At 41.4% G+C, this 12135-nt stretch overlaps 1 protein-coding gene across 3 annotated transcripts in view; it reads left to right on the top strand.

The window, feature by feature from the left end:
• GRIA1 (glutamate ionotropic receptor AMPA type subunit 1) overlaps positions 1-12135 on the top strand; it is a 323093-nt gene that overhangs the window by 178561 nt on the left and 132397 nt on the right. For all 3 annotated transcript variants that reach the window (XM_032158439.3, XM_032158438.2, XM_032158437.2), the window contains exons 6-7: positions 6643-6804; positions 8825-8992. In XM_032158439.3, the coding sequence (XP_032014330.1) occupies positions 6643-6804; positions 8825-8992 (330 nt within the window). The remainder of the gene's footprint in view (positions 1-6642; positions 6805-8824; positions 8993-12135) is intronic.

Below are 12135 nucleotides of genomic sequence, written 5' to 3' on the forward strand. Positions count from 1 at the left end.
AGATTCTTAAAGCATTCTCCAAATCTTCACAGCAAGATGAAAGCATGTCCAATGTAGTTGTAGTGTTAAACACCTCTTTAGGATATCATAATTACTTGAAATGCCTTTTCATTCCAATCCTTTGAAAATTATAATTGGCATATGATAGATGGAGTGACTATATTAACTAGTTTACTTAATTGAGCACATTCACTTCCCATCATTGTACTCAAATGGCTTTTCAGCATTGTGTTACCTCCTACAGTGGATATAGAGAGGAGACAGATTCTGTTCTCAACTAATCCTCTCACCAGCCATATAACCTTAAGCCACTATTCCCCTCTTTGGGCCTCGGTTTCCCTATCTGAACAATATGAGGGGTTTGTTTTACCTCCTACAGTGGATATAGAGAGGAGACAGATTCTGTTCGCAACTAATCCTCTAATCAGCCATATAACCTTAAGCCACTATTCCCCTCTCTGGGCCTCAGTTTCCCTATCTGTACAATATGAAGGGTTTGGTCTTCTCTCCAAAATCTTTGCTCCTGTATAGGTCAAAAGTCAGCAAACTATGGTCCCTGTGTCAAATCCAGCCGTCATCTGATTTTATATGGCTCATGAGCTAAGAATGGTTTTTTGTATTTTTTAATTGTTGGGAAAAAAATCAAAAGTGATATTTTATATGTGGGACTATATGACATTAAATTTCCATGCCCAAAAATATTGGGACAGCCATGCTGTCCCAATTACTATATACTAAATAGTAATAGTAAATTACTATTTTCTATATATGGCTGCTTTCATGCTGCATTGGCAGAGCTGACTAGTTGTGACAAGAACCATATGGTTCGCAAAGCCTAAAATATTTATAATCTGGCCCTTTACATAAAAAGCTTGCTGACCCCTTGCATAGATGTGGAATAGGGGGACACTAATAGGCTTCAGATAAACTAGATGCTTTGGAAGCATCTAGAGACCCTTAAGAGGTTAGTGTCGAGGAGAGGAATCTAGTGCAGTCCCACAAATATTCCTTCAAGAAAGAAAGCTATATTTGAAGCCCCCTGCTCTGGCAGGGTGACATATTCTGGCTATTAACTGTGCCAGCCACAGTCTGAGGTTCATTGTCCCTCTTTGTCTGGAGCAATCTTCACACACCATCCTAAAGCTAAACCCATGTTTCTCCACTGGTGGGGCAGTAGAACACATTTGTGAAGAAGACAGATTTTATAGTTGGACCACAGTTTGAATTCTTGTTTGCTGTATGATCTCAGGGAAATTTCCAAAGGTCTCTTAACCGCAGCTCCTTAACAGAAAATTAGGATAGATACTCACTCACTCATTTATGCAAATAAGTATTGGGTGTCTACTGTGCACATTTACCTCTTGGAATTGTTTAAGTAATTAAAGGATTATGTATATAAAGCATTTAACAGAATGTCTGACTCAGGAATAGAGCTTGGAAAATGTTTACATCTCAAACGATTATTATTCTTTTGTTTTTAAATTACAGTAACCTCAAAACTCTTAAAAAGCTGTTTGAATAAAGTTATATAATGCATACAAAGGGGTGTTTTTGGCCATTATTGTCATTTTTGTTCTTATAAGCAATGCTTCTGAAGCCATTTTCAGTAGAGCACTTAACAGCACCAGTGTGCTTTAATTTCAGGCCAGGAGATAAAAAAAATTAAGCAGGGCTCTCTTAAAAGACCATAACAAAGCTTCAATAAATGCAACAACTTCTCTCCCCTGTCCTGCCACTGCTACTCCCTCCCCCACTTTCCAGTGATTAGTGGATGATATCTAAGATATATTAGAGCTATCTGAGGATCTATTTTTATTTTTTAATAGTATTAAAAATATAATATATTCACATGATAAAACAGATATTACAGAAGGGTATAAAATAAAAGATAAATGCCCATTCTTTCCAGTTCTATACTTCATAGAAGTAACTATTTTAAAACCTTTTCCTGCATTTTGTTATTTAATGGTTTCCTTTACACTTCTACATAATATATTTATGTTTCTTTTTCTTGCTTTATCAACTTTAACTCCATATCTGACTTCCCATTAGAAAGATGACAAATCAGCTCATATTACACCCCCAACATCGCCTTCTCAATGTTTGTTAGTTATGCTATTATCTGGAATTCTTCTGATGATTACCTTATATTTTTAATATAGTGAACCTTGATTTTTGAGTCACCAGCATTAGAGCTTTGTCAAAATCCAGATATCCAGTTTCCTCTTTAGGGCTACTGAATGATAATCCTTATGCCTCAAGGTATTCTGATACATCCCTCAGAACCACTTTCTGAGAGCTTACAGTTTATCAGTCAATTTATTTGCATTTAATAATGACAATAGACACAGCATTCTTTCTCATCAATTTATTAGTCACACATGGGGCAGCGTGAAATGCTACATAGGTGCAGAAGAAGCAGACAAGAACACGGTGACCTAATAGCCCTAGGAACTCACTCATCACCAAGCTTCACTTTAGGTGAGAAACAGTCACTCAAAGAGAAGCATGTGGTACCAGTGCTGGGAGGTCAGTGGAAGGAGAGTGGGTTTAGACCTGCATTCTTGTGCTGAATAGCTGGAAAAACACTGACTAACCTGAAAAACAAGTACCTTGTAGATTAATCTCATTTTTTTTTGTCAATAGTAACAGTATATAGAGCAATGATCCCAGCATTTGGGAACATGTTGTAAAATAGGCAAAATGGCTCAAAGAGAGTAGTAAGCAAACTTTGTAGTTAAAATTTTTAATAGAATATAATTAGCAATGTAGTATTTTTATATAATACTATATAATTAATAGCACAAATAAAGCAGATAAAGAAAAATGTTCTAATTACCAAATATTACCCTCTAAGGTTTTTTTATAAGATGGCAAAGAAAATTAGAAAATTATTTAATTAAATCTTATTTAATGAGAGTTCCCAGGGAAACAGAATGAGTGAATTGAATTTTCTCATAAACCAGTGGGCAAAGAGTTAACACCTGTATTTCCCCCTTCTTAGTCAAGAACACATTTGTACAGGTTCATTTTCTTGAATTATGGAGAAATTTAGTCTGGTAACTATAATAGAGTCATTTCTTAGTGATTAAAAACATTGTAGAGATGCAAGATTATTATTCCCAGCATGAAATCTTAAATAGGAGGGAAGATGTCAGCTATTAGATGAGAATATAGTTTATGACCCCAAGTTATTTCTTAATTTTGTTTCTTTTACTTAACATCATAGCTATGAGCTTGTTTTATCATTCTCCGTCCATTTTTTTCTTAGGAGGGGATGGGGGTTCAGTTGGGGAGTCTTATTAGTTTGATCATAAGTAATGAAGGTTTGGCTGCACTCACCTTGTCAGATATTCTGGTGACAAGATTGAGTGGCATTTATGCTGAGCAGTTGAGGAAACTCGGCCATTTCCTTTGGCCTCCATTATGTCTGAGATGGAAGCAGTCAGTATGAAATGTCCAGGACCTTGTTACAGATTTTCAAGAGACAGAATTTGACTGCAGGAGATACTTTCCATTTCAATCTCCCAGTAGTTACTTTATGAACATGTTCTTTTTAAAGTCTCTAAGAACTATGAGAAATCTCTCAACTGTGCTCTAGCTTTTAACCAGTGCTGGGATAAGTGCTCTCTTAGATGGTGTAACGTCTTGGAATGCATATTGGGTGCAGGAACCTAGTTCTGATTTCACCTTTACTAATGGCTTGCTAGAACCATTGTGCAAATCAGCTGTATCTGTGAAACTCTGTAAACTGTGGCTGTGGAACACGTTAAACTCAAAAGGTATTTTCAACCTGAATTTCTCTTTTCAACCAATTACAGTCACCCACTGGTGTTTGCTGCCTGCTGGTCATATTTCTCCTAGATAATTTGCTTTCTTTCTTGAGGAAAGTCTCTGGCTTTTATTTATTCACTCAACAAATACATACTGTGCACCTACTCTGGGCCAAGCATTGTTCTAGGAGCAGGTTCTAGGACACATCAGTGACCAAGACAAAAAAAGGTTCCTGCTCTTATGAAACTGACATTTCAATAGGAGCAAAGAGGATGTGGGAACACATGAGTAAACAAGATAACCTTAAATGGTGATAAAAACTCTGGAGAAGCTCTAACAGGGCACTGAGATAGAGCAGACTGGTTAGGGTGCTGGGGGTAACTCTACTATGTTCTTCCGGAAGCAGTTCCCTGAGACAAGGATTCAAGTACAAGGGGCTTCTTGGGTGCCAATCCTAAAAAAACCAGGGAAGGGAGGTAGAGAAGGGAAGCCTGCCTACAAAGGTTCATAAACAAGATGCCTACGCTGCAGGCTACTGAAGGAGCACAGTCCCTGAGGGGATCCCGACATGTCAGTGTAGAACCCACCTTAGGGTCATACCATGCAGGGGAGAGGATTCTGGGGCACTTATCTACTGACTCTTCATCTGTCATTGATTGAAAGCTGCTTCTGGGCATATTAACTCCTCAACATGTCTAACTTAGCCTGCAGGTAGGCGGAGTAGCCAGGTGTTTGCAGTTAGTATGTAAAGTAGAATACCCATGTAGAAAGGGGAGTGGAAGCGAACGGGATGCTGACATTGTCTACAACAGGGCAAGAACTCGTTCTTTAAATAAGAAGTCGGGAAAGACCTCTCTCAGAGATGACAGTCTAGCTGAGATCCAAAAAATGGAAAGGAGCCAGACAGGGAAATCACATTTCCAGGCAGAAAGAATAGCAAGGACAAAGGCTCTGAGTGTGACTCAGCTTGCTCTGTTTACAAAAATAGAAACAATAAAAAATTGCAGAACTTTAGAGGCATAGGGGTGGGGGAGGGTTGTTTTTGAATCATGAAGTCTATTCTTTTAGATAGAAAAATTAGAGAAAGCCAATGGGAAATTCAGAAACATGGACGGTGTCCTAGGATCCCAAGAGGGAGCTGGGACCGCTGCTCTAATTCCTTGGCTCCCAGTTCAGAAATTCCCCATTGACCATGGATCCCCTGCTCATTTTCCCATTTCGCTCATTGGAATTTGGCGGTTTCCCCCAAGCCATGGAGCTGAAAGGGAATTGCCTGTATGATCCCGCTCAAATTCCTTGGGCAGTTTTCCAAGATATAATCAATGGCATATGAGTGAAAGATCTGCGTGTGACTTCTGAAAAAAATTCTTCATGAAGAAGTTGTGCGTTCCATTTTTTTTTCTTCCTGCTGGGCAGGCCCCCAATTATACCTAAAAGAAACCCGAGTTAACACAAGGCTCTATGTGACCAGCTTTGGGCTGCCACTTTGACCTCCTTTCCCACCCTTTCTCTTCAAACTCACTGTGCCGCAGTCACACCAGCCTCCTTACTGTTTCTTGAATATGCCAATCATCCTGTCACCTCTGGGCCTTTGCTCAGAATGCTCTTCTCCAAATATCCCCATAGCTCAGACACAGGCATCACTTCACTCAAGTCCCTAAGCCAAGACCACCTCCTCGGGGAGGCTCATCCTCATCATTCCTTCCAAAGCATGACACTGCCCCTCCCCATCCTCTTACCTCACTTCATCCTTCATGGAGCTCATTGCTACCACAGAGTATACTATCCCAGATTATACTATACTATGCTGCATATTTACTTGTTCATTTATTGCCTATCTTCCCCACTAGAATATAAGCTCCATAAGGGAAGGAACTTGCTTTATTCACTATTAGAATAGTGCACTATGACTTTTCAAAAATGTTTGTTGAAATGATTAATCAGTGAATAAGTGAGTGAGTGATTGAGTGAACCAATGCCTAGCAGAGGCCCTTAGTTCTGGTGCTCTCTCTGTTACTAACTCCCTAAATGACTCTGCAAGTTGATTCTTCCACTCTGCCTCAGTTTCTTTACCTGGCAAATAGACATATAATGTTTACTTTAAAAAAGGATAAACTGAAATGAGGCCATAGATATGAAAGTACTGCACATTATTGAATATATTATACAAATGTAAGATTTCCTTTTACGGTCAAAGCCTTCTTGAGTTTGAGTAAACTTCACCAAATGGGGTGGAAAGTGTCATTATAATAAACAATCCTTCATGGTTGCTGGAATTGATCAGGCCTCATGGAGTGGTGAAAATTTACTCTGTTGTATGGAAAAAAGCACAGGGTGAGGATGGAGAAGTGTCCTTAGGTAACTCATAGGAGCTTGCCCAGTGAAATTCAGATTTCTCTTCTCTCAAAATGGTTGGGTATTGGGATGGTAGACGAGATTATTCCCTCCTTAGAGGTTTCTACCTTGTACTATATATCTGTATCATCATAATAATCGCAGCCACTATTTATTGATCACTTGGTCTGCACCATGCACTTGACATGTGTCATTCCACTGTATGTTTACCCCAACAACCGGACCTCCATTATTCAGACAAGAAAACTGTCAAGTAACTTAGTTAATAGTAGTATAACTACTGGCTTATGCATAGCAGCGCCAGCACTCCAAACTAGGCATACTGGCTCCTGAGCTGTGCTAATTTTGTGCACAAACTAAGTAATAACCAAGTTCAAAGGAAAGGAGGCCTGTCTCTCCATTGAATAGGTTTCATCTGGTGGAACTGAATGGAAAATCCTGTGGTTTTGGAACAGGTTAAGTTGATTTATCCAGGCAGCATGTTCTGACTTCTCCCTCCTCCCCCTCTCACAGGGCTTCATGGACATTGATTTAAACAAATTCAAGGAGAGTGGCGCCAATGTGACAGGTTTCCAACTAGTGAACTACACAGACACTATTCCGGCCAAGATCATGCAGCAGTGGAAGAATAGTGACGCTCGAGACCACACACGGGTGGACTGGAAGAGACCCAAGGTGAGTGGATGGGCGGCCAGCAGCAAAGGGCCAGCCTGGTCCCTTTGCCTGCCCCAGATTTCTGAGCTGCATTAGTCTTTAGAAAGGAATCAGTTTTCTAAAGGGAACAAATTCAGGGAAATATATTTGTAAAGATTATTAGGTACAAGGTGCAGGGGTCAGACAACCCAAAATGACATGGTTTTAATGAGGGAGACATTTTATTTATCTCTCATGTGAACAAAACTTAAGAGTCAGCAATCCCAGACTTGTAAAATGGCTCCACAGTCATCAAATACCCAGGCTTCTTTTACCTTCTTGCTCTGCTGTCCTCCACGTATGGCTGCTTCCTAATAGTACAAGAGGGCTGCTTAAACTACAGCCATTGCCTCAGCATTCTACCCAGTAGGAAGAAAAAAAACATAAAATGCACAACTTCTTCATGAAGAACTGTTTTCAGAAGTCACACGCAGATCTTCCACTCATATGCTATTGAAAGTATCTTGGAAAACTACCCCCGATTGGCTGCAAGGGAAGTGGAAAATGGTGGTTCTATTCTGGGCACAGCCACCATGTTGCCCAGCTCAGGAGGATGCTCATTTCTTTGTAGATGGAGCTTCTTTGTGTAGTGAGGTGGCCCTTATTCTGCTCAGCCATGTGCCCAGCTAAAAATGAGGGCAACGTAACTAAGGAATATCCAGCAGACCTCCACCTGGGAGAGTCCACTCTCAGTAATCATGCAGACTCTCTGCTTCTCACTTCCCAGCAACACAGCTCTAAATACTGCCACCAAAATCTATTTTGTTTGTTATTTGAGAATGCTTGGGAATAAGAATAGCAAATAATTCTTTTTCCAAAGTCAAACCAGATAGCTTGACAGTGGCCATGTGGAACCCTGTGTTGAGAAGGATACTAAGGCCAAGTTTGTTTATCTGGACAAACAGTGAATCTTTGACAGACTTTCTCTTGCCACTCAATCCATTTCTTTTTATAAATGGCAAACCATATAACGAAGATACTTCTTATCCCACTATTGTTCAAACTGATTTAACTCTTCAATAATGAAGACTTATTTCAATATGAGCTTAAGCAAAGAAAATCACAAATACACTTTAAAACAATGAGAAAACTACATAGGAGTTAATTAAGTAATGTGTAATGATTGCACTCCAACTTCCAAAAGACTGAGCAGATGACAAAAATAATCAAATGTAATTTAATTTTTTAAAAAGAAGTGAGAGAATTAAATTTAAAAAAAATAGAAAAATACCCATTCATTCGTTCTTCAATTCTCTATTGTGAACCTGGAGTGTGCTAGGCAACATAATAAGTATTAGGAACAAATTAGTGAAGAAAACAGACATAGGTTCCAAAGCCAGGATATATTTTCCTGGACTATCCTGATTTTGTTTCATCCACATCCTAGTCCCCTTTTTGTCAGGAGAGGGTATAATTGATAGTTGTTGCGAGTAAGAATGAGGGGAAAGTTTACAGGATATAAACTTACCACTTAGGTAAGCCATATGTGGAAAAAATTAAGAGCTCACCCTTCTTTCATTTTCTTTTTGCATTTTACTTTTACAAGAGATGAAAGAGTTAACCGTTCCTCTTGGTTTCCAGCTGATGACTGTAATGCTGGGATAAACCAACTGATTTTTCATGAACTGTATCCAGCCTGCAGATGTGTTATATGTAATCTATGCATTTTTTCCCAACTGAACCAACATTTTAAAAATTGCAAGATTGCACACAGAAATCTAGAGTCCTGGCTTCTCTTCAAAAATTATAACTGGCAGTACTGAACTCACAGTTCAGGAGGTCAGCATTGACTAGCATGGTCGAGCAGCAGCACCCATTTGATTGAATATTTATGCTTCTCAGGGACACCATCCCTGATTCACCACTGTCTCCCCACGTATACCATGTACCTGGCCCACTGCACACCCTTCTCATCACCAGAAAACACATTCTCAAATACAGCACCCAAACCTGCCTTCCTGTCAGCTCTTTGATACCTAACTGTCTCCATTCCTCCCACTAGTACACCTCTGCGCTCACCTACGATGGGGTGAAGGTGATGGCTGAGGCTTTCCAGAGCCTGCGGAGGCAGAGAATTGATATATCTCGCCGGGGGAATGCTGGGGATTGTCTGGCTAACCCAGCTGTTCCCTGGGGCCAAGGGATCGACATCCAGAGAGCTCTGCAGCAGGTAAGACCACCAATGTTTGCCCCATCTCATGGGAGCCTACTAGGGGATTTCAGCATCAAATTCCAATAAAACACAGCTGTTCTAAAGAAAAGGAAGAAAATGCCTGAAGTTCAGAACAACCACTGCATTGTTGGTGTTGGTGGCTCTTAGCATACATTGAAGCTCATATAAAAAAAAAAATAACAATGATATGGAACAGTCATTTCTTATAGTGTAAAAGCTGTATTTTCTCCTTAGCAATTTTGCTGAAAAAGGAGAGCTGGTGATTTTCTGTGTATGGGAAAGGGACTTGAAATACACAAGGATGAAACTGAACCATGTTAATAGTCTCCTGGAAACACTCCCTTCTTGCCCTGATTTTCTGGATTTCTTCCTTTTGTCTCTGCACACATTTTATGAGACCCTGGTGTATGTGGACTCTAAAAATGTTTCTCAGTACTTCTGATACTACCTTCTTGCTTCTCAGCATTTCATTCATCAATTATGTTTGCACTTAACAATAGTTAAAGGGCAGGGATAGAAAATGGCCATGCCCACTCCAATCAATTGGCTATGCAAAAGCTTCTGAGGCTGAATCCAGATACAACAGAGAGAAGCATAAATATTCAATTAGTGATATGTCTGCTGTGGAAGCAGGATGAGACAGTGGTACATGTGGGTGTATATTTAACATGCCTGGTTTAGAAGATTCTGGGGACTTGCCCTCAGCTTTATTGCTCTTGGGGCTCCTGTAGATCTCTAAAGCACCTCAAGCCCAGGCTATGATTCTCAAACTGCCAAGGAATAGCACTATATTTTTGTTCTGATGCCTCCTGATTGAGAAGTTGTATTTCCGAAGGGACAGGGAGAGGACGGCTGTGCTTGCTGCAAAGGAATAACAAAGCATTGGCCACAATGATGAGCCAGCATAGCAAGATTATGTGGCACAAATGTCCCTCAGGACCCAACCTCCCCAACAAATGGAGTTGCCTGCCTAAGACCAGCTTTACTTTTAAGACGACATTCAGCAGAAGATGAATTTGGGCTCCTTGGGGAGAAGAGGAGCATTTCTGAATGAGAGAGAAATGTAGAGCAAAATGTACAACTATTCCCATTTGTTTGCCAACCACACGTGCACAGCTCTAGCAACTTTCACAACCGGGAGAAAGAGACGCTGAAGGAACCTCACCAGCTGTTCCTCAGCCCTGATGACTGCCTTTCTGTAGAGAAGAATATGTAGGTCTGTCCTTTGAAATGAAGCTAAGCAGGATTTCTACTAGCTACATGAGGAACATGCTAAGGAGGACCTCCAGCTGCCATTTCTGCCCTCCCCTGGTCCCTGTGCAGGGTGGCTCCCAAGTCACTAGGCAGCAACAACAGACACCAGGCAGCTTGCAGGGGAAAATTGCCAAATGGACAGTGCCTGCGCCTCCCTTTCCACCCCCACCCCAGCTTATTTAAAATGCTCTTCCAGACTCCACAGTCGAGACAGATTCTGTTTGCAATGTGAGGCTGGTTTCAAAAGGTCCCAGTGACTTGCCCTCAGCTTCACAACCCTTCCAACTCCCTTGCCTCTCTCATCTTAATGACGTCCTGAAAGGATAGTCTGACGCCACCGTGACAGTGATGAAGCCTGGGAGGCAATTCAGGGTGGCAGGAAGGGCTCTGAACTGGGAGGCAGGAGAGCTGGACTCCACGTCCAGCTGGGCCCCTGGTTCTCTGGATGACCTGGAAGCATTCACTTAGCTCTCCTGCCGCCTTCCCTTTCCTTCCTCATGAAAATGAAGGGGGTGGAGACAGGACCTCAAGTCTCAACTGGCTCTGAAAATTCAAACAGTCTAACTTTTTTTCTTATGGTCTAACCCATGTCCTTCTGGTTGTAGTGTATACTTAGCACCCTGCTTCTTCCCTCAGTAGGGTTTGAAAGGAAGCAGTTGCCATAGTCAAAAGAATAATGACCTCTTTTATTTTGTCTTGGAGCCAAGATATGTGTGTGCCTGCCCTTCATCAGCTGTTCTTTGAGGATCTATGGTGTGCCCCGGCTTGGAGCCAAGCACTGAGGACAATAAAGGAAGGCAAGACCTGCCCTCAAGAAACTCCTTGCAGTGTCTATGGAGAAAAAGAGAGGAACAAATATCCCAAATAAATAAATAAATAAACAAACAAACCAGAACATTCTGACCCTAAGATCAGAGGTTCAAATCGATTCCTTTTCCAATCTTTGTTAAGCACCTAGAATGAAAACAGGTTTTGTTGAAAGACACCCTAGAGATTACTGGATCTTCTTTTCCCTCACTTTATAATGAAACAGCAGATCCAGAGTGGGCAGTGACTCACCCAGGGTCACACACCAGCTTAGTGGTGGAGGCTGGACCAGATCCCAGTCCAGGGCTCCTCTTCCCCCAGTTAGGTTTATGCTATGGGCCCAGGGGCCCTTGCTTATAAGCATTGACCTCTGGAGCCTTCCATACATAGTCATGACTACTGTTCAGCAATGGCTTTTTCTAGACCCATCTCTTGAAATAGCCATGCCACCAGGGAGCTGGGTAAATCCTGATGGTATCCAGTCTTTGAAACCTGAGGCTTGGAGGCTCAGGTCTCTACTGCCTTCACCTCTGGCCTTCAGGTCACATAGTGGGATAGAACCTGTGGTTTAGCTTGTGTTAGACCTGGGTCGTCTATAAGTTAGGCCAAGAGGTCCAGCACAGCCTATCTGGAGGGCAAGCATGCTAGGGAGTTAAATTCTGAAAATAATGGTAATAATATGTATGGTGTGTTAAGGGCTTAGTATACACAAAGCTCTAAACATTTACACATATTATATCATTGGATCTTTGATATAACACCCTGAGGCAGGTAGTTTTATTAACTGTGCTTTGTAAATGGAGAAGCCGAGCTTCAGACAGGTTATAAAACTTCCCAAAGTTATACAGCTAGCTAGTGGTAAAGCTGGGACTCCAACCCACATTTAGATGATGCCTCCCTCTGTATGCTTCACTGCTCTGAAACCTCAAGGACACACGGCCAAACAGGGAAGACACAAGAGCTATGGCCCAGCCCCCAGCAGCACATGGCCTTGGGTAATATCTGTGCACCCCCTCCCCGTTCACTCCGCTGTAATTTCCCTAGCAGCAGAATGAAAATAATCAGCTGCCTGCCTGCCC

This window comes from Hylobates moloch, unplaced genomic scaffold (assembly GCF_009828535.3).
Source record: "Hylobates moloch isolate HMO894 unplaced genomic scaffold, HMol_V3 SCAFFOLD_6, whole genome shotgun sequence".
Taxonomy (NCBI): Eukaryota; Metazoa; Chordata; class Mammalia; order Primates; family Hylobatidae; genus Hylobates; species Hylobates moloch.